Genomic DNA, 21,953 nt, shown 5'->3' on the forward strand with positions numbered 1-21,953 from the left:
ACAGATGGGCTTCCAAATTCAGATAAGGATGGACTAGGATGATCTCCGAACTTCCTTTGAGCTCTGGGATTCTAGGATTTAATCAATCAGTTAATTTTATACCTCCAGTGCAGCAGTGTGAAAAGAATAGGATAGACTTGGGGAAGGTGGAGAGAATAAGTTGTTAGAAGAACCTTTCTTGAGCAAATGCTTTCTGATTGACCTCATCCTGGAAGTATCTACAAGGTAATCAGCTCCCTTGAAAGTCCATGACCCAATTTACATGGTGAACTGAATACTAAGCATGAGTTATTAGCTCACACAAGTGGTATCTTACTTTCTGTGTAGCCTGGGTTGGAGGAAAACAATAATTCTGTCATCCAGGCTCGAAGCCAAGAGCAAAGATTCCTTGAGGGCTATCAAACTGGCATTTGCCTACTAGATTTAGCAGTAATTAACAAGAAAGCATTATTTGCAATAATGTGTTCAACGCACAGTAGTAGCCCATAGTAATGCATTATCTCTAACGCAGGGGAGTTTAATTTAATGGTCAATTATGTGCCTCCTGTTTAGAAACTAATTCCGGTGACCAGTCATAGCTTGCTTTCCTTTAATGGCACCACCACTATTCGAGTCCCTCAGGCTCAAAATTTTGGAGTATATTTGACTCTCCCATTTCCTTCACCATCTATAGCCAACCAAGCTCTAAATATTAAGGATTCTTATGTCATAATAGCTTTTCTATTTCTCCCTTTCTATTTTCACTGCTACCATCTAAATAATCACCCTGCCTCTAGTCTTTCCCACCTTCAATCCATTTTCATCATTGCCAATAGAATCACCTAACTGCAACTTATCTCCATATCACAGAAGCTATATATCCAAAACAATAAAAAAAAAGCCTAGGGTGCCATGTCCTGAATAAGGCCTTTCCTGATATCCCTTTTCCACATATTATTAGAGTTCCCTTCTAAAATTATATTGTGTTACTTGATAGATTCTTTGAATGTACTGACTTCTCTGCATGCAAAATCCATCTTGTACCATAAAATCTACATGAGAGTGGGAACTATATTATGTTTATCTTTTTATCCCTAGAGTCAGGTACATGAGATATTTAATAAGTATTTGTAGACTTATTTGCTTGCATTGTCCTATAGAGATGAAAGGGGCAAGAAGAGATATGTAAGTGACATGTTCAAGGTCATTATTAACAGAGCTGGTACTAGGACACATACAACCCCTGTTCATAGCACAATGGTCTTTCTATTTCATTACCATTGCCTCTCTGGAATTAATCTTTCTACAGGACAACTCTGGCCAACCTGCTATCTTACATATAAGACATCATTGCTCCTCACCATCCATATAATAAAATCCAAACTCTTTAGCCTGAAATTCAAAGGACTCTACAATTAGGCTCCAGCCTGGCTTGCTAACCTTGTCTCTTCCCATATCCATATACTGGAATCCTCCACTTGAGCTAAGATTGGCTTTATGTACTAAGCATTTACCCTGGAAGTATACTGTACAGGAGACCTTGCTTCTGATCCTGCTTCTGCCACTAGTTAGTAATGGATCCTAAAACCTATCACTTCCCCTGATATTTGGGCTTCACTTTCTTTGTCTTTAAAAGAAGGGGATTGGGGCAGCTAGGTGGCACGGTGGATAGAGCACTGGCCCTGGAGTCAGGAGTACCTGAGTTCAAATTCAGCCTCATACACTGAACACTTACTAGCTGTGTGACCCTGGGCAAGTCACTTAACCCCAATTGCCTCACTAAAAAAAAAAAAAAAAAAGAAAGAAAAAAAAAGAAGGGGATTGTACTTAATCATGTGCAAGGTACCCTCCAGCAGTAACATTCCAGAAGTCTCTGATTCTTATTTGTGTGTGTTTTAACTCATGCTGTTCTCCTGTAACAGGACCTCTCCTCAATTCAACTCACTTCAGATCAACAAACAATTATACAGTCCCTTCCAGATGCCAGGCATAGTATCAGGGGTCAGAGACACAAAGACAAAAATGCATACAAGAGAATACATATAGAATATATAAATTATATATACACAAACAGCCTCTGTTTCTAGATGCTTATATTCTACAAGTAAATTGATAAGTCAACATAACCTAATTTGAAGAATGACAGAGCATTAACAAATAGAGGGGGGCAGCTAGGTGGCACGGTGGATAAAGCATCAGCCCTGGATTCAGGAGGACCTGAGTTCAAATTCGGCCTCAGATACTTGACACTCACTAGCTGTGTGACCCTGGGCAAGTCACTTAACCCTCATTACCCTGCAATGCAGAAACAAACAAACAAAAAATAGAGGGAACAGAAACAGATCTGGGTGGCATGTGGCATCTAAACTATAATTTGCTAGAAGACAGAGATCATGGGACAGAAATAAGAGAATATCCCAAGCATTGGGGAAAACAAAACAAAAATGTCTGAAAGAAACCTGAAGGAAGCAAGTGCAACGTTAAGCCCAAGACAAGCAAGAAAGCTAGCCTAGTTGGAATTGAACACACTCAAAGAAAAGAGATAATAATAATTCCAAGCATCTAGAAAATACATTGAGTTTTACAGAATACTATTACATCTGGAAAGATAGATGGGAGCCATCATTTAATCTTCCCCAAACCTCTTAATTTGCCTTCCCTTTGTTATTTTTTTTCCTTTTTTTGCATATAGCTTGATATATAGATAGGTAGATGATTGATATAGATATATACACATACACACACACACACATATATACACATATACAGAGAGAGAGGTGTATCTGTGTGTCTCTGTGTGTGTATAAATGAATATATAAATGCATATATGTGTGAGCGCTTACATATTATCTCCTCCAATAGATTTTAAGCTCCTTGAGGGCAGGAACTGTCTTTTGCCTCTTTTCATATACGCACTACTTAGCAAAGTACCTGGAATGCAGGATATATTTAGTGTTTGTTTGATTGATTGATATTATAGGGGGTTTAAATGTCAAAGGAAAGAGTCTATATCTTATTTTTAAAGCAATAGGCAATCCCTAAAAAAATTTTTTTAACATAAGAGAGGAAAACCGAAGTGTTTTCCTGACTCCATCTTAAATTCCACATTTCCTCTTGTTGCTTTAGCTAGAAATGATCTCTTCTCCTGAGTGTGGTATTGCTAATTGTTCATGACCTTTATTTGAACCTTATTACATATTACATTAATTGAATTTTCATGAACGTATAACTTATGCCTCTCCCCAACTAAATTGTAAACTTTATGGGGACAGGGATTGTGTAGTTCATCTTTTATTCTCCCCTCATTGCCTAGCACAGTGCTTGGCATATATAAAGTGTTTAATAAATGCTCTTTAAAAATTAATTGCTTATTTTTCAAAATTCCCTTTCAAAAATGAACATGGCATTAAGATGCCTAGTTAATATCTCCTAGTCCTATTATAGTCACTTCTAAGAGAAAATGTTTATAAGTAACCAAATTATAATATTAAAACCTTGGTAATTTTTATCATATTAAGTCAATGGTAATTAAAATAAAGGAAATGACTAACAGTAGGAGTAATATAAGGAATGCATTGGGGGCTTAGGAAAAGTGGGTTACCTCCTTAGCAGCTCCATTAGGGATGTAACAACTTTAGAAGCCTAATCTACTGTTAACACATGTGCATCTAACTCCCGGTTGCAGTAATGAGATTTACACATTTACTGTGATGGCAGACTAGATCTATTACTGCTTAAGTACTTGGGGAATGCCTTACAGTACAACCATCTTAGCCTCTGTTAAGTGAATTTGACACAAGAGGATGAGGAACAGCTTCTCCATTCTCATTATGAGATAACAGATGAACTTTCCTAACATCTCTTTTTTTTTAGCTTAATTTCATTTGTCTAAACCTTTCGTCTGATGAGATGCCACTAGAAGCAATTTTAACTCATTCTTCAGAATATAGCTTCCATTCTCTTTATTTCCCTGCCTTTCTAGGGTGTTCTGTTGCTTGGTGGGGTTTTAAGTAGTCCCTCAATCCAAATATAATGTAGTTTCCTAAAATTATTTCCTAAGACCTTCTCTGCGATTTTGGAAAATAGATGTTAAAAAATGGCATCAATAATCAAAACAAGTCAAACCTATTTGCAAGCCATTTTAAAAACACATTAGGCTTTCTCTTGCCTTTGGTTACTGATCTCTGTGCTCTTTCCTTTAATGGTGGAGATCATGCATGGCTAATTCTGCATTTACATCCTTATCTACAGATTTGTGCTGGGACTTGTTTGCCCTTTTCCAGCCAGGAATTAACATTTGTGTCAAGTATCACCTTACTCTTTATCTGTAGCAAGCTTGATTCCCTGCTTCAGCATAGCTCTCTGGCTGATGGAAGAATTTTCTGTTTCTGAAGACATATGAGATATAGCTGAGAATGGAGTGGTGGTGGGGTGGAGGGCAGGGAAAGAGGGAGGGAAGGTTTTTTTTTTCCCAAAAGAAGGATATCTTATGCTTCCCTCGTTCTCTGGACAACTTAGTTATAGAATTATAATTCTGAAACTTTCAGTGACCTCAACAAAAATCCATTTCCTTTATAAGTTGTTAGACAAAACACAAACAAGGAGCTAGGTACCAATTACCAAGAAATATATTTCAAAGGGAGCGCCCTTCATTAAATCATTCCTTGGATAATTTGGCAAATCTATGATTTCAGCTGTATGGATCTTCTCTCCATAGAGGCAGAATGTAATGCCTCCTTTCTTTCTCCCCTGAGGAATCGTATCTAGGGACTGACTTCATTTGATCAATATCAGAAATGAGGTAAAAATCAAATAAAAAGAATGGACAAACCCAGACACTTACTAATTTCAGTAGCTATGATTGTTATGTTGTGCCACATACTCGTCTCTCGGTCGAGGGGTGTTGCCAGTGTTATCCTCCCATCTTCTGCATTAATGTTGAACTGTCTCTCAAGGTCAGTGTGCCGATCAATGGAAAACCTACAAAATGGACATCTTTGTAATCTACTTAAATATGTTTATATGAATTGTACATACTGTAGCAGGCTTTAAGTAATCCTCTGAGAACCATAGTTATGAAGCCAAATGAATTGAGAGGCTCAGTGGCCTAATCATTTATAAGATGAAATGACTGACTGAGACTTAAGAAACTTAATAATTATTGTCCAAGGAGTAATTAGCTGTATACTCAACATGAAGGTCATAAAGTGCCATCAGGTTCAGTAGGTAGCATCTTTAAAAACGGATGCTGATGAAGAGTTAATTAGACAATCCATCAAGTTTATTGGACAGCTTATATAGTATTTCTTAGCAACTGCTAATGATTGTAGCACAGTACATGCAACCCCAAAGTAGGAAGGGCCTCATGATTATTGATAGTAGTCCTGGAAAAGGGTGCCTTGACAAAGAACTTCTATTTATCAGAGAATGTCTTCCCCTCCTTTCCCTCAGAATATATTATATGTTTCTGTCTGGACCGTTGGGGGTTAGGGGGTGGGATATAATAAATGATTCCCCATTTGTCAGTAAAAGATTTTAGGAAGTAAGAATTGACACCATTCAATTCTACAACAGCAACCAACTCAATCTAGCAGCTTGGTGGGGTCCACATTTGCAATCTACATATGGTTAGGCACATTAACAAGAAATCTAGTCTCAGGACTAAATTTTTCTGATTGCAAGTTAAATGCACCCATGACAGATGGTTTATAGAATTATAGAAAATGAGAAATTGATAATTCAGTTAGATGTTTAGTGGAACACAGGAGCCACTTCTGTAAGATGTCTAAAAGTAGAAATCGAGACTATTTGAAGACATCTAGAGATGGGGAACTCCCTACCTCCCAGGTCAGCCTATCACATGTTTAGACAACCATGACTATTAGAAGATTTTGCTTCATAGCCATTTAAAATCCATTCCTCTGTAACTTCCACCAATGGCTTCTGGGTATAGACTGTGTGGTCAAACAAAGATAGTCTAATTGTTCTTCCATGGGACAACCCTTAAAATATTTCATGGCAGTTTTCTTGCCCTCCTCTAAAGCTAAACATCCCCCATTTGATTCTTAGATGTCTTAGTCTATAGCAATATCATTATGCCTGTTACACACATCTGAACATATTTCAACTTCTCAAAGTATCATTCAGAAATGAAGATAAAATTTGATGCTATTCTGTTTAAGAATCCTCAATGACTCTCTTTTATCTCTAGGATAAAACAAACTCCTCAACTTGGCATTGAAAGCCCTTCCCAGTCTGGTTCCAGACCACTTTTCTAGAATTATCTCACCTTCTCCTTAACACACCCTATGGTTGAACCAAACTAGGTTACTTACTATTCCCTAACATCAGCATTTCATTACTAGCCTCTATATTCTACACAAACTGTAGAATACTTTCCCTTCACATTTCCACCTCATAGAACCCTTTGTTTTTTTTTCAAGGCTCAGTTCGTACGACAACTCCCATTGGATATCCTATTTTTCCCTCAATCTCCCAATTGTAAGTATTCTCTCTTGCTCACATTATAGATCTAGATAGATAGATATATGTTGTGTGATAAAATAATGGGATTTAGCAGATACTCAAAGACCCACATGGAGATTAATCTAAACTGACTGAATCAAGTGAGAGTGATTGACTGCTGATTAGTCTACTTCACAGTTAACTAGATTGTAATCACATCTGGCTAGCCCTTAAGAAGGTATTGGTCTCAGAAGCTAGACTTTGAACTTAACTTGAGAACATCTTCAAGTTCAGTGAACCAATGGATTTGGAGGACGCCAGCTAATCAGCTTGAAGCAGTGTGTAATGATCACCTCTGCTCCAGATCTATAAAAAGCTTCCTCAATCAGTTTGCTAGGGTGTTCTTGGTTGAAGCAGGCTGGTGGCAGAGGACTTGAGGAGGAACCAGACAAGGCTGGAACTCTAGACTAGGTAGGCTTTCTTTTTCTTAACTTTCTAAACTCCATGTGAATACCTGTATGCTTTTAATAAATATTTAATGCCCAAGGACTGGTACTGAAGCTTTTTAATTTAAGGCGATCACACAATTTAGATTTTAAACATCACAGTTGTGTGTCTTAGAATACATACATTTGTATAATATATTTTAATATTTGTATAAATTATGTATCAAAAATAACATGTGAGTCACTTGAGGACAGGGACTTTTGTTTATCTTGTATTCAGATAATCTAAAATGGTGCCTATAGATAGTATGTATTTAATAAATGTAGGTTGTTTAGATGTGTCTTTCTGAGGATTAAATAAGGTAATACTTGTAAAGTTCTTAGCACCATGTCTAGCACATAGTAGTCATTTAATACATGCTTGTTTCCTTCTCTTCTCCCTTTCCTTCTTCCTCCCTCCTTTCTTTTCTCTCCCTCCCACCCTCTTTCCTTCTCTCTCACTTCCTCCCTCCCTCCCTCTCTTCCTTCCTTCCTTCCTTCCTTCCTTATTTTAATGCAACGTAAGATGATTTAAGGATTTGACCACAATATCTCACCATTACCTCTTAATAGGCACATGAGTTTTCCTGAGTTTTTCTGAGGTCTTATTTTTTTAGACAGTTACTTATTAATGTACTCCTTCATAAGAAAATGTAACTGAGAAATTAAACTGTCCTATTTGTTGACAGCTTAGCCATTGAGACAGCTCAGACACTGATTTGCAACAACACTTGCAGAAGTTTACACAATCCCACTGAGAAGTTATATGGAAGTCTATAAAGGGCTTTTTTCTTGGGTACTCAAGTCCATAAAGAGATGCATTCACAGTGTGCTCAGCAATTCCTAAGCATGATGGGATGAATTATGAATAATTTCAGCTTAAATTACTTGTCTTCCAGAGAAGGGAGGAGGAGAGACTTTTCTCAAAAGAATGGCAACTTGTTAGGACAGACACTGTTCCTGGGGAGGACTAGGCAACAGATCTGTATATTTTCCTGACAAAGCACACATTAGTATGGCACTGAGGGTGACTACTGCAGAGCAAAGATAGGTGTGGAGCATCAGCTATTCTTTCCCACCTCATGCATCATTAATATAACTGCCAGCCAACTTTGGATTCTGATTTTTTTTTTTTTGCTCAATGCTGATATCATAAAGAGAACAAGACACACGTATACATACACATGGGCATATATGCGCGCGCGTGCGCGCGCACACACACACACACACACACGACAATTTGCAGATGCTATAGGAACCTGAGGATGATATTAGAGGTGCTACACATTAATTCTAAATCCAAAACATTTCATTGAGAATGAGTGTTAACTAATGTTTCCTCTAAATAATTCCATTATTAATTTTATCTATCTTTGTACCTATCATCTGTCTGTGTACCTATCATGTATCTATTTTTTATAACTATTATCTATCTTTGTACCTATCATCCATCCACCCATCTCTCTCTCTCTCTCTCTCTCTCTCTCTGTCTGTTTATTTGTTTATTTGTTTGAATGTATTTATTTTGTTAACAGTCAGTGCCTATCCAGGGTGTCTGGATACAAAGAAATAATGTAGACAAAATATTTAAGCAGTGGCAACAAGACCACACACATTTATATGCCTTTTACAATGATGGAGAGGTATTGTAAAACAGTGAATGAAGAACAACTTCAGGGACAATCAGGTTTAAATTTGACCTTTGACACACTGATCATGTAATCTGGGACAAGTCACTTCCCCTCAGTGCTCCCGGCAATTCTCTGGGATTCGAAATTGCAGAGAAGGCAGTTTTTCATCAGAGATTTCCCTCTACCACAGGTCCAAGTCCTATCACTTTAAAGCCTCTGAAACACTTCCCTGTGAAGATGAGGGTGATGCTCATGCTCATGATCATAGTTCAAATTCCTTCGGGTTTTGTGTGTGTGTGTGTGTGTGTGTGTGTGTGTGTGTGTGTGTGTGTGTGTGTGTGTGTGTGTGGCAATTGGGGTTAAGTGACTTGCCTAGGGTCACACAGCTAGTAAGTGTCAAGTGTCTGAAACTGGATTTGAACTCAGGTCCTCCTGACTCCAGGGCCAGTGCTCTATCCACTGTGCCACCCATCTGCCCCAAATTCCTTCAGTTTTAAAGTTTATGAAGTGCTTTCCTTATGAAAGCCCCTGAGGTAGTTAGATAAGCATTTTATAGATAAGGAAATTGGGGGTCCAGATAGGTTGTGACTTACCTAATATCATGGAAAGTCACAGAAAAGAGACCCACATCTTCTCACTCTAAGGTCTAATTCCTTTCATTTCACCGTACTGCCTTTTATATAACAATAATAATATTATTAATCACAATTAATTAGTATTATATAATTATTATTGATTATACTGATTTTATAGTTATTATCATTATTCTTATGTGAATCAATCAAAAACCATTTATTCAGTGCATACTTTGTGCTTGTCATTATGCCAAGAATTGTGAGTATAAATACAAAAAGCAAAATAGTCCTTGTCTTTGAAGAGCTTTCATTGTAATTAGCAGAGGCAATACATATAAGGGAATGAAGGTGCGAAAGACATGTTTTGTCTGAGAAGTCTCAGGGCTAGTGATTGAAAACCAAGGGTAATTTTATTACAACATCCTTTCTAGGAAGTACATAGTTGATTAGAAAACTATCCCCAGAGTTAAAGAGCGTATGGGTATTGGGGGGATGGTAAGTTGGGAAGCAAGGACATGGAATCAGCACAGCATAAAGAGAGCTAAAGAACAGCATGCTGAAGTCTGGGTCTGGTCTGACCAACTGCAAGGAATTGAGCCAGAGCTGCATTGCTGCATTGGAGATCAGAGGAATGAAACAATAGGACTAATAATAATTCAAATCAACAAGTATTTATCAAGCACCCACCATCTGCTGGGTGGAGGTCAACTAGGTGGGGTATTGGATAGAGTATAAGGCCTGGGGTCAGGAGGACTCATCTTCCCAAATTCAAATCTGGCCTCAGACACTTACTACCTGTATGACCCTGAGCAAGTCACTTAACTCTGTTTGCCTCAGTTTTCTCATCTGTCAAGTGAGCTGAAAAAGGAAATGGGAAACCACTCTAGTATCTCTGCCAAGAAAACACCAAATGGAGCCACAGAGAGTTGGACATGACTGAAATAACTCAACAACAAATGTGTCAGGGATTGTGCTAAGCACTAAAAATACAAAGAAAAGAAAACAAAAATAAGCACTTACATTTATATCATGGCTTACAATTTGAAAAGTGCAATATTTGCCCCTGAGTTTTACTTGCACTGTAAGTAAGCTTGGACCATGCTTAATAATGTTTAACCTCAGTGTCCAGATCTTTAAAATGGCAAAAAAATATACTGTTGTGAGGAAAGCACTTTAGTAAACTTAAAGTATAGCATATATATGAGCTATTATAATCAACAACTTTATTGTAAGAATAATTTCTTCATACTAACCCATTACAATGCCTCACCATATTGTGGGGCCCAGAGCTCTCACACACAAATCTGAACACAAGCTGAATACAACCTCTGGTAGGTGCTCTGAAGTTGGAAAGCTTACCAGTACATCCTAGGGTTAGTCTTCTAGACTTTGTCATAGACAAATTTGAAGGAGGACAGAATGGCACTGCTCACTTAGGTTGTCAGCATTTTGGGCATACAGTTGTCCAATAATATATTATCTGCTGAATAAAACCATGGATTCTTGAAATAGTTATCATTAATTCTTACAACAACCCTGTGATATCAGCAGGTCACTTTGCAGATGGGAAAAAAAATGGTTATCTCTTTATGTGATCTCATCATCACCAATTCAATGACATTTTAGCGTTTCTTTGACAGTGAGAAGCCATTTAAATTTATAAACAAGTAGGGAAGGGACAGGACATATTGGTTTTAATTGTCCCCTCCATGGCTTTAATAGAGGCAGGTATATTTTTCTCATTTTTCAAGTACCAATTCCTGACAGATTTTATGGGCTGAGTCATAAGAATTTATAAATTCAGCTATAAATACAGCCCTTTAGTAAGATCAGAGGTAAGGATGTCATAATATTACTAGATTATACAACAGAATGAACATGAAGGAAAAAAAGTAATCCATTTAAAATTCAACATAAAGTCTAGCTCAACTATTTGGAGAAGACCCTAGTTGCTTGTCGAAATTTCACACAAGGTCGTGCCTAATAACCCTTGTGTTAATAACTTCAGAAGACAGTACAGCATCCAAGATTTGAGAAGAGATTGTGGTCACATTCCAGAGGAAGGCTCCTCCTCTCCCCTCCCTTAGAATGATTAACAAAGTAGTCAATAAGAGGTCTTGTGTGATGTAGTGAAAAAAACACTCTGAATGTTGTTAGTAGAGTTGGATGAGAATGGAGTTTCGGTTCTATAACGTAATACCTGCATGACTTTATCCTTCTTTTAGAGGCCCAGTTTCCTATCTATAACACAGGGAGCATCAAACCAGCCAGAGCTTTCTCAGGGTTATTCAAGGATGAGATCTGATCAGTTAGGCAAAGTGCTTCTAAATAAGAAGTATCATCTATTATTGTCACTTCAAGCTTTGGGCTTGTTGGTATTGACTCTGCCATCCTAACATTCAATAAATTCCAGTGGCTCCCAATTAACTTCAGGATCCAATATAAAATCTTGCTTAGAATTTAAAGCTTTTCTCAAACAAGCTGGCCCCTTCCTATCCTTTCACCTTTCTTACCTTCCATTTCCCTATACATATTCTATGATCCAGTGATGCTGGCTTGCTTGATTTTCAAACCATAAAACATCCCATGCTGTACTTTATGGCTTGTCACTAACTTTTCCCGATTTCTGGAATGCTGTCCCTTTTCCCTTCTGCCTCCTTACTATCCTGGGTTCCTTCAAGACTCAACTCATATCATCTTCTTTAAGGGGCCTTTCCTGGGTTCACTCCCCTCCCAAGTATGCTGGTGTCATCTCTCTGAAATTACCTCCCATTAATATTATGCATGGACATAGTTGTTTGCCTGTCATCTTCCCCCACTAGACTGTGAGCTCCTTGAAGGTAAGAACTATTTTTCCCTTTCTTTGTATTCCCAATACCTACCAGAATGAAGGCACATGTTAAGTTTAATGAATGATGACTGATAAGAACTCTAATTTCGTCCATGAACCTGGAGTGAATACCCTGCCCATATGGATGAAGATCTGAAAATTATCTTTAATTTGTAGTAATAATAATATGTATATAGTATTTTACAAGTTTAATTTAATTTCATCCTCACAACTTTGTGAAGTGCTATTATTTTCCCCCATTTTACAGATGAGGAAACTGTAGCTTAGAAAGGTTATTTGCCATGCTCAGGGTCACACAGCTGGTCCGACATTTTGTCTCCATCTAGGGACCACTATTTTAAAGAGCAACCTGAAGCATTTAATGGTTAAACGAGCTGCCTGTGGCCACCTGGACAATGCATCTCAGATGCAACTTGAACACAGATTTTCTTGACTCCTAGACTGACCCCACAATCTATTATACTATGCTGCCTCCGCAAATTATCCATGGAGAAAATGGACTTCTTTGATTATGTTAAATATTAATGCACTCAAAGCAACCCTTGCACTATGAGGAAATGTCCACTATCGTTGACAATATTCTTTAAAAAGCTGAATTGCAGGGCTTGTGGCATTCACTGAAATCCAATATTCACATTTGCATAATTTGTATTTTCCCATTAATTTATACCATGTTTTCTTACACATAATACATGGCCCATGTCAAACCATAGAGAACAGCTTAGACTACAGGCCATGCAAATCACATGAATTTCTCCAATGTGCTTTATAAATCCCTCCAAGGCACTGTGAAATTAACACATGAAAGAGTCTAAGTGTTGGTGCCATGTTTAGAGATATATGTTTGCCCTAAAGCTATCCCTTAGACTAAGCTATGTATAGCGACTCTTACTACAAGAATAAATGACAGATTTGCAATCTGTCAGCATGAGAGCTCGATCCAAAGAGGTAGATTTGAGTCCTTCTGTGATTTAGTAAATAAGTGCTAGGAATTTCCAGAATTTACAAACAGAAGTTACATAACTTTCCCAGGATCCCACATCTAGTAAGCAGAAGCAGGATTTGACCCCACGTCTACCTTATACAAAGCCTAGTCCTTTATTCACTAAACACAGCCACCTCACAGATTTTAAATAATTCATGGTTAATACCTTCACATCAGAAAACAGTATATAGATGGCAGAGTACAGGGCAGGACCCAGCCGAGCTTTCCCAACATTGCCCTCCAAATAATTTTTAAATATTGCCTTAAATCAAATTTTGGAGTGGCAGAGCCAACAAAAGGTTAGAGGGAAACATTTTTTCCAGCCTAAGAAGACTTAGAATTTCCTCAGCAGAGGTCTCTAATACTGGGGTGGGCATGGGCCTGGATCACAGCAGGAGCACCAGCCAGTGGTGGGCCTTGAAAGCAGCTACAACAGCAGCAGCAGCAGCTTTGGGAAATCTCAACTGAGGCACAGTAGGGAGGTCAGACAACTGGTCAGAAAGAGATTATTGGGAACCCTTTGCTAGCACTGGATACAACTTGCATCTTTTAACAACTCTATTGCTCATAAACAGTTTTAGATAGCAGTTTCAGGATGCAGAGGAGTGCTTGTGATCAGTCACAAGGGAGTAGGAGCCCTGGTCATAGTTACAGGTAAAGAGGGACACTAGTACTTGCAGCTGCATAGGAGCAGGGGCCTTCCTGATTCAAAAACAGAGTGCAGACCAGGAAAGTAGTCACCATACTTCTCCCAGGGTAATTCTTCCATGGAAGCAATAAAAACTTACAAACTACACAAACTTATTCAAAAATAGCCTGAAGCTTGACATAATACCTTCTCGCACCTGGGTGACCAGAACCCAACTTTAACATAAAGTTCAAAGTGAAGAAATAGACTGGAAAAATTAGTAAACAACAACAAAGAACATGACCATAAAAAGCTAATAAGGTGGCAGGAAAGAGCAAGATATAAACTAAGAAAAAGGTAACTAAAAATAGCTACAAGCAAAGCTTCAAAGAAAAATGCTAATTAAAACAATCCAAGCAAGTATTCCTAGAGGAGATAAAGAAATAGATAAGAGTAGTAGAGAGGAAAGATGGGAAAAGAAATGATTGATGCAAGGCAATTATGAAAAGAAAATTAACAACTTGGTAAAGGAAGTACAAAAAGATAGATTAAAGAAAATGTCATCCTAAATATTAGAATGGTCTAAAAGTTAAAAACAAAGGTGTGAAAATTCATTTAAGAAGAGAACTACTTGAAAAGCAGAATTGGAAATATGGAAAAAACAGGTACAAAAGCTCACTGAAGAAAATAATTTCTTAATAATTACAACTGGGCAAGTGGAAGCCATGAGACTTCAAACACATACAAACACACACCCACACACACACTACAACAGAAAATAAGAATGAAAAAATAAAAGAAAATTTGAAAGATCTCATTATAAAGACAATTGACCTGGGGAAGCTAGATGATGTAGTGGATAGAGCTCCAAACCTGAACTCAGGAGGACTTTAGTTCTAATGCAGCCTCATATACTTTATACTTACTAGCTGTGTGACCTTGGAAAAGTCATTTAACTACAATTTCAACCCCCCACCCAAAAATAAAAAAGAAAAGAAAAACAAAAACAAAAACAACTGACCTGAAAAATAAATCAAGGAGAGTTTCATTAAGAATTATTGGACTGGGGGCAGCTCGGTGGCACAGTGGATAAAGCACCGGCCCTGGATTCAGGAGTACCTGAGTTCAAATCTGGCCTCAGACACTTGACACTTACTAGCTGTGTGACCCTGGGCAAGTCACTTAACCCCCATTGCCTGCCCCCCCCCAAAAAAAAATATTGGACTACCTGAAAGCTATGATAACAGAGAGAGAGAGAGAATAGAGAAGAAACATATTTTGAGAAATTTTCAAGAAAAAATGCCCCAATAGAAATTGAAAGAATCCACCAATCACCACTGGAAAGACTTCCCAAATTAAAAACTCCCAAGAGTATTATAGCCAAATTCCATAGCTCACAGATCAAAGAGAAAATATATCAAGCAGCCAGAAAAAAAACATGAAATATCATGGATCCACACTTAGGATCACACAAGATTTTCCAGCTTTCACATCAAAGGAGTGCAGGACTTGGAAAAGGATATTCCAGATGAAAAAAAAAGCTCAAATTGCAACCAAGAATAACTTAGCCAAGAAAACTGAGTTTAATCCTTCAGAGGGAAAAGTGGATGCTCAATGATAAAGAGAACTTCAGTGAATTACTGATGAAAAGACCAGAGGTGATTATAAAGTTTGACATTCAGATAGAAGACTCAAGAGAAGCATAAAAAAGTAAATAAGAAAGAATAAGTATAAGAGACTCAGTAGAGATAAACTGTCTACATTCCTTTATAGGAAAATGATACATGTAACTTCTAGCAACTTTATCATTTTTAGGGCAGATAGAAAAAATCTATATAGACAGAGGGCACTTGTATGAGTCATTATGTTAGGATGATCTCCAAAAAAGCAATATAGTGGTAAGAAAATGTAAGGTACTGGGAGAATATGGAAGGAAAAAGTAAAATGGGGCAAATTTTCTCACATAAAAGAGACATGAAAAGAAGAACTTTTCTGTTTAGTAACTTTAATCATATCCACCTCTTTGTGACTCCATTTGGGATTTTCTTGGCAAAGAAACTTGAATGATTTACCATTTCCTTCTTTAGTCATTTTATAAATGAGGAAACTGAGGCAAACAGTTAAGTGAACTGCACAGGGTCACACAGCTAATAATTAACTAAGGCCTGACATTTTATCTATGGTACCACCTCTCTGACTTGTAAAGAAGCTTTTGCTTTTTTTTTTGATGTGGTTAATATGGAAATATGTTTTGCATGATTTCACATCTATAATTGATATATTATTTGCCTTCCCAGCGGGTGGGGAGGGGAATAGAAGGGAAAGAGAATATGGAACTTAACTGTTAAAAAAAATATTAAAAGAATAAATATTTTTAAAAGATAAGTAGTTTATAATTCCATATTCCTTTAAAGGGCCCTAAATGATGCCCTGTTTTAACAAAGAACTCAATGTGAATTTTATAATAGTGGTATACAAGTCTAGTCTGTATGATTGTTTCTATTAAAGCAAGGTTGATGCTTAATAACTTTTAATTTATCCCTTTTGCCCATGGTCAAAACTTATCTTTCTCATATTATGTATCTACGTTGTGCAATTATGTGCATATATACATTTAAGTGTATATTCACATATGTATATGCAGATATAAAGTATGTATAGAAATATATACAAATACATAAATGTATATTGCGTATACACACATGCAGACATACACAAGGGTTTCTTAGTAGCCCAGGATGTTTGGATGTTTGTTTGTAAGAAGCAAAAATATATTAAATTTCATTTTCTACACAAATAGCATGGTTAATATATTTTCCAACCTTAAAAACTTTTCATTGTCAGGGGCAGCTAGGTGGTGCAGTGGATAAAGCACTGGCCCTGGATTCAGGAGAACTTGAATTCAAATCCAGCCTCAGACACTTGACACTTACTAGCTGGCCTTGGGCAAGTCACTTAACCCTCATTGCCCTACCCCCCCCCCAAAAAAAAAACGTTTTCACTTTCTCCAAATTGTAAGCAAAATAGACAGATTTTTTCAATCACCAAACAAATATTTGTTTGTTGAGGTGTTTTGTTGTCATTGTCCTTGTTGTTTTGTTTGTTTTGTTTGTTTTTTGTGGGGCAATGAGGGTTAAGTGACTTGGCCAGGGTCACACAGCTAGTACATGTCAATTCTCTGAGGTCAAATTTGAACTCAGGTTCTCCTGAATTCAGGACCAGTGCTTTATCCACGGTGCCACCTAGCTGCCCAGCAAACAAATATTAATAGGAATAATAATGATTAAGTTCATGTCTTTATTGCTTCATAGTTTACAAAGAATTCTTCATCAAATCTTATTTGGTATGTAGCATAAATATTATCTCCAATTTATATTCCAGTAAGGTGAAGTTTGAGTAAAGTAACTTGGCTAAAGTTTCATGGTTAAGAAGGGACAGAAGGAGACAGACCAAGTCTTCTAATTCAGAATGACTCTCTCTTCCCTTATTACCACCTGTGCAACCATACGTAAGTGAGTCCCTTCACTTGTGTAAGCATCATATTATTCTTCTCTAAAATGAGGCAGTTAGACTGGATGACCATAACGTTCTTAAGTTAAATCCACCCAGGCATGTTTGGAAACCAAGTTTTAAATTCCTAGAGCCAGATTATCTTTAGGGAGTTACTCAGAACTTTATTATCCCTTGTTTAAATGCAAAGTTTTGCTTTGAAGACATCTGGATAACAGGTTAAATTATAGGTAGCATGGTCAAGTGGTAGAGAGCTGGACTTGTAATATGGATATTTTGTTTTTACCTCTCAATTCCCCAGGCAATTTTTGAAGACTGCAGGTTACACATTGCGTATCTGAATTGTTGGAGTTTCCACACTGCGAGTTCCGTGACTAAGAAAGATATTCTATCTTTAAAAAATATAATAATACTTGGCACATGATGGCGGGGACGTGAGCGTGTCCCCGCACCTGGGGGAGCTGCAGCGGGAGCCGTAGAACAAAGGCAGCGCGTGGACACGGGGAAGGATGGAGGAGAGTTCTGGGATGGGACCTGGGGTCCAGGCATTTCCTGCACCATTGCCCTACTCAGACATCTATGGCAGCCCCAGTCAGAGCCCGGAAGCCAAAGCAGAGAAAGAGCAGCTGTCTCCAGCCTTCTCAGCAGAGGACTGCAAGCCCTCAAGCAGAACCAACACAGAAGGGGGTGTGAACAGCAGCCCCAGCGAGGAGCCACGCCTTCCGAAGCGCAGGCCCCGCTCTTCTGGGAGGCAGTTCCCTTGTTCCAGCTATGGCTGCCGGCTGGCTTTCCCCAACCCTCGGGATCTTGCTCAGCACCTGCACAGTCACTTGCAACACACCCAGTCCACAGAAGGGAAAGTGTTTCACTGCTCAGCCCCAAGCTGTCCAGAGACCTTCCCCAGCATGCTGGAGCTGATGGCCCACACCAAGCTGCACTACAAACCCAAAAGATACTTCAAGTGTGAAAATTGCCTTCTCCGCTTCCGGACCCACCGCTCCCTATTCAAGCACCTACACGTCTGCTCAGACCAGACCCACAGCCCGGCCCCACCCTCAGGCCCCCTGCCCCCAGCCCTGGAGAAGGAGCTGCCCGATGCTCAGAGACCAACCGTCCCTGGCCCTGACAAGGCCCCGCTGCTCATGCCCCGGCCCCTGCCCCCGGATTCTCGTCCCAGGGGCCCATTCCCTCTACTGGATGCTTCACTCTGTGGCTCTGCTGCACTGCCCTCGTATCCCAGCCAGGCCTCAGGCCCGGTACCTGCATCCTTCCTACCCTAGCTTGGTCCCTCCCCCTATGGGCTGACCCCGGGTTCTGGTCCCCCGTGCCTCCATCCCTTCCTGCACGTCCAGGCCCAGGGTCTCCCTAGCTCTGGCCCTGGCTCGAGCTCCAACACTAATGCAGCAGTCTGGAAAAAGAATCAGGGCGTCAGCGGCAGCCCACAGAGGCCCCCCCCGGGAGCTCTGAGGGGCCTACAGGTCATTCTTCTACCAGCCGAATTGTGTGGGAGCACACCAGGGACCTCTACACTTGCATGCAGTAACCCTTCTCCAAGGCCTCCAGACCCGCCATGATGCTTCATTTGGAGGACCATCAAAAAACTCCACCTCCAGCCCCACCACCCCAGCCCCCATCACCCTCAACTCCCCCTCAACTGGAGGCTCAGGGGTGCCCAGTCTGGTCACTGGAACCCACTCCTGGATCATCAAGTGGTCCTCCTTCACTCACCTCTCAGTCACCCAGGGCCCAGGGCCCCCCAGCCTCAGGGGAGGACTGGGATTTCTAAGGCTGGGAGGAAAATTCTCCTGTGTCCCCAAGTAGTTACTAGGCCACCCTAACATGGAGTCATTCACTCCTGAGCAGAATTTGCTGGTGGCTTGAGTCATTCCCCTTCCAAGACGGATCACTCCCTCTACTCTCCACTCTGGGCCCTGGTGACTGCAGGGGGTGGGGAGGTAGAAGACTATGTTTATAATTAACTTAATAATGTTTCTTTGGAACTCTGGGTCATTGGGTCCAATTATCCTGGCTTGGCCAGGATCAGCTGGGGGGTGGGGATAATAAAACACTTGTATTAGGGGAAAAAAAAATATATATATATATACATACATATATATAATAATGAAATAGATTTAGAAAACATCTCTCAAGTATCCACTGGTTTATGTATGTTGCCTTCATCCTCACAAAGATTCTTTTCTGTTATGGCATTGTACAGTGTTGTATACTATCCTAAGGTGAATACAAAGACTAAAACAAACCAGGCCCTGCTCTCAAGCAGCTGACATTCTTTTGCTTTTCTCAGTAGATGCTCCTTATTGAAAGTTTTGAGTTCCAAATTCTATCCCTCCTTCCTTCCCAGCTTGCCTCCCTCCCTGAGGCAGTAAGCCATAGATATGGGTTATGCATGTGCAATTATGCAAAATATTGCCATAGTAGTCATTTTGAACAAGAACACTTGAATAAAAGAAAAAAGAAAAGAAAGTGGAAAATAGCATGCTTCAGTCTGTGTTCAATCATTATCAGTTCTTTCTTTGAAGGTAGATGATGTGTTTCATCATTAGTCCTTTGGGATTGTCTCCTATCATTGTATTGTTGAGAATAATTAAGTCATTCATAGTTCTTCATCAATGTTGCTGTCTCTGTACACAATGTTCTCTTGGTTCTGCTCACTTCACTATATGTCAGTTCATATAAGTCTTTCCAGGCCTTTCTGAAATCATTCTGCTTGTCATTTCTTATAGCACAAGAATATTCCATCACCATCATATACCACAGATTCTTTGTAACTTTTAATTTATTCATTTTGCCTATGGTCAAAACCTCTTATCTTTCTTATATTATGTATCCATGTTGTACAATTATGTGCATATATACGTTTAAGTGTATATTCACATATGTATATGCAGATATAAAGTATATATACAAATATATACAAATACATACAGGCATTCCTTTGATTTCCAATTATTAGTCACTTCAAAAAGAGCAGCTATAAATATATTTGTACAAATAGGTCTTTTGCTCTTTTTGGGGATCTGACATTTTTGGGGGGGGATGAGGCAATTGGGGTTAAGTAACTTGCCCAGGTCACACAGCTAGTAAGTGTCAAGGGTCTGAGGCCGGATTTGAACTCAGGTTTTCCTCAATCCAGGGCTGGTGCTGTATCCACTGCACCACGTAGGTGCCCCATCTAACATTCTTTTGAAAAAATTTCAAGTCTGATTTGAATAATGTACTATTGTCTGAATTTCCATCCTTTGAATTTTCTAGCTTGCTTTTTGGTATAGTCCAAATGTGTCCACGAAACAGCATATTGAAGGACAAAGGATTCTATTTCCAATCTTTTTGTAACTTTAAAACAAATAAAAAGTCCGCTATGAATCCTAAAGTGTTTTTGTTTGCTTTTGGTTTTTTTTTTTTGTGTTGTTTAGTCATGTTTGACATTCTTTAACCCCATTTGGGGATTTTTTTTGGCAAAGATACTGGAGTTGTTTGTCATTTCTTTCTTCAGCTGGGAGAAACAAGGTAAAGGGCTTACCCAGTGTCACATAGTTAAGTAAGTGTCTGAGGCCAGATTTGATCTTAGGAAGATGAATTTTCCTAACTTCCACTTTACCACCTACCGGTACCCAAAGTGTTTTATACACATGCGCACGCACGCGCGTGCACACACACACGTTAACGTGTATATCTTTTCTTAGCTCTTTAAATTCTTTCCTGTCTGGCCACACAAAATAGGGATTCTTTCACCTTTTTGTATTATTACTCCTTTATCAAACTAATGAAATTCACAGGTCCCTTTCTCAGAATAACTTTTTTTTTAATGTATAAAATTAAAAACATAAGATTACAAAGGAAATCAAAGGTAAAGAAATATAGTTTTTTTAATTAAAAAAAATCACAAACCCCAGGTTAAGGTGTTTTCTTTTTAACTGTCCAGCTTCTGAAACATGCTTGCTGTGACACCTCGGGTAAGTCATTTAACTTTTTAGAGCTTTGGACACCTCCCTAGAAACGTAAGTTTAAAAAAAAAAAATAAGGAACAGCCCATACTTAGAAGGGGAGTTTCATCATCTAGTACTTCCCTATATTGCTGAAATGTGTTAAATGCTTGAAAACTAGAAATATATCTGGTTATATTAGTGAATAAACAATAGTAAAGTCTATGTATCATCATATACTTTGCTCCTGCCCCCTTTGGACTATATATAGAATCTTTCCATCTAACTTGTAGCTGAAATCTCCTGTGTTGTTCTCCCTCTTTTAAAATATGAGCTCCTTCCTAGAGAGTGGTGATTGACTCTGATTTTCTGTTTGTATCCTGAATGCTTTCTCTTCATCCATGCATCCATCATGGGTCTATTCCTTATCCCTATCCTCTATTATCCAGTTTTAACTGAAATGACAAAAATTTAAGATAAAGAATAGAATTTCAGATTGTTCAAGTGACTTGACCAAGGTCACAGATTAACTACATGATAGAAGCAGGAGAGTAGGAAATTTGCTCAGTCTTCTAGTGTGATCTTTGTACCACAGCATTTTGTCTCCATTAGTTGTTATGTTTATCATTGAAAGAAACTCCCCAATTGGTAACACCACAGATGAATTTTGATTTACTACATGGAATAAGATATAGATGTCAAAAGGTCCTTAGAGATTGTCTGATACAACTCCCTCATTTGACAGCTGAAGAAACTGAGGACCTAAACTGAGGTGACACACCTAAGGTCACACCTATATAAATTTATACAGATAGTAACTTGCAGAAAGGGAATCAAATCCAGTTCTGCTAACTCCAAATTCAATACTCATGTAATACATCACATTTCTATGGTCTTTGC

General features: G+C 38.7%; 1 protein-coding gene across 1 annotated transcript in view; it reads right to left on the minus strand.

The window, feature by feature from the left end:
- Window positions 1-21,953, minus strand: part of CDH8 (cadherin 8) — a 526,134-nt gene that overhangs the window by 182,294 nt on the left and 321,887 nt on the right. The window contains 1 exon segment of the mRNA XM_043985317.1: window positions 4,823-4,959. Coding sequence (XP_043841252.1) covers window positions 4,823-4,959 — 137 coding nt within the window.

Source organism: Dromiciops gliroides, chromosome 2, assembly GCF_019393635.1.
Source record: "Dromiciops gliroides isolate mDroGli1 chromosome 2, mDroGli1.pri, whole genome shotgun sequence".
Lineage (NCBI taxonomy): Eukaryota > Metazoa > Chordata > Mammalia > Microbiotheria > Microbiotheriidae > Dromiciops > Dromiciops gliroides.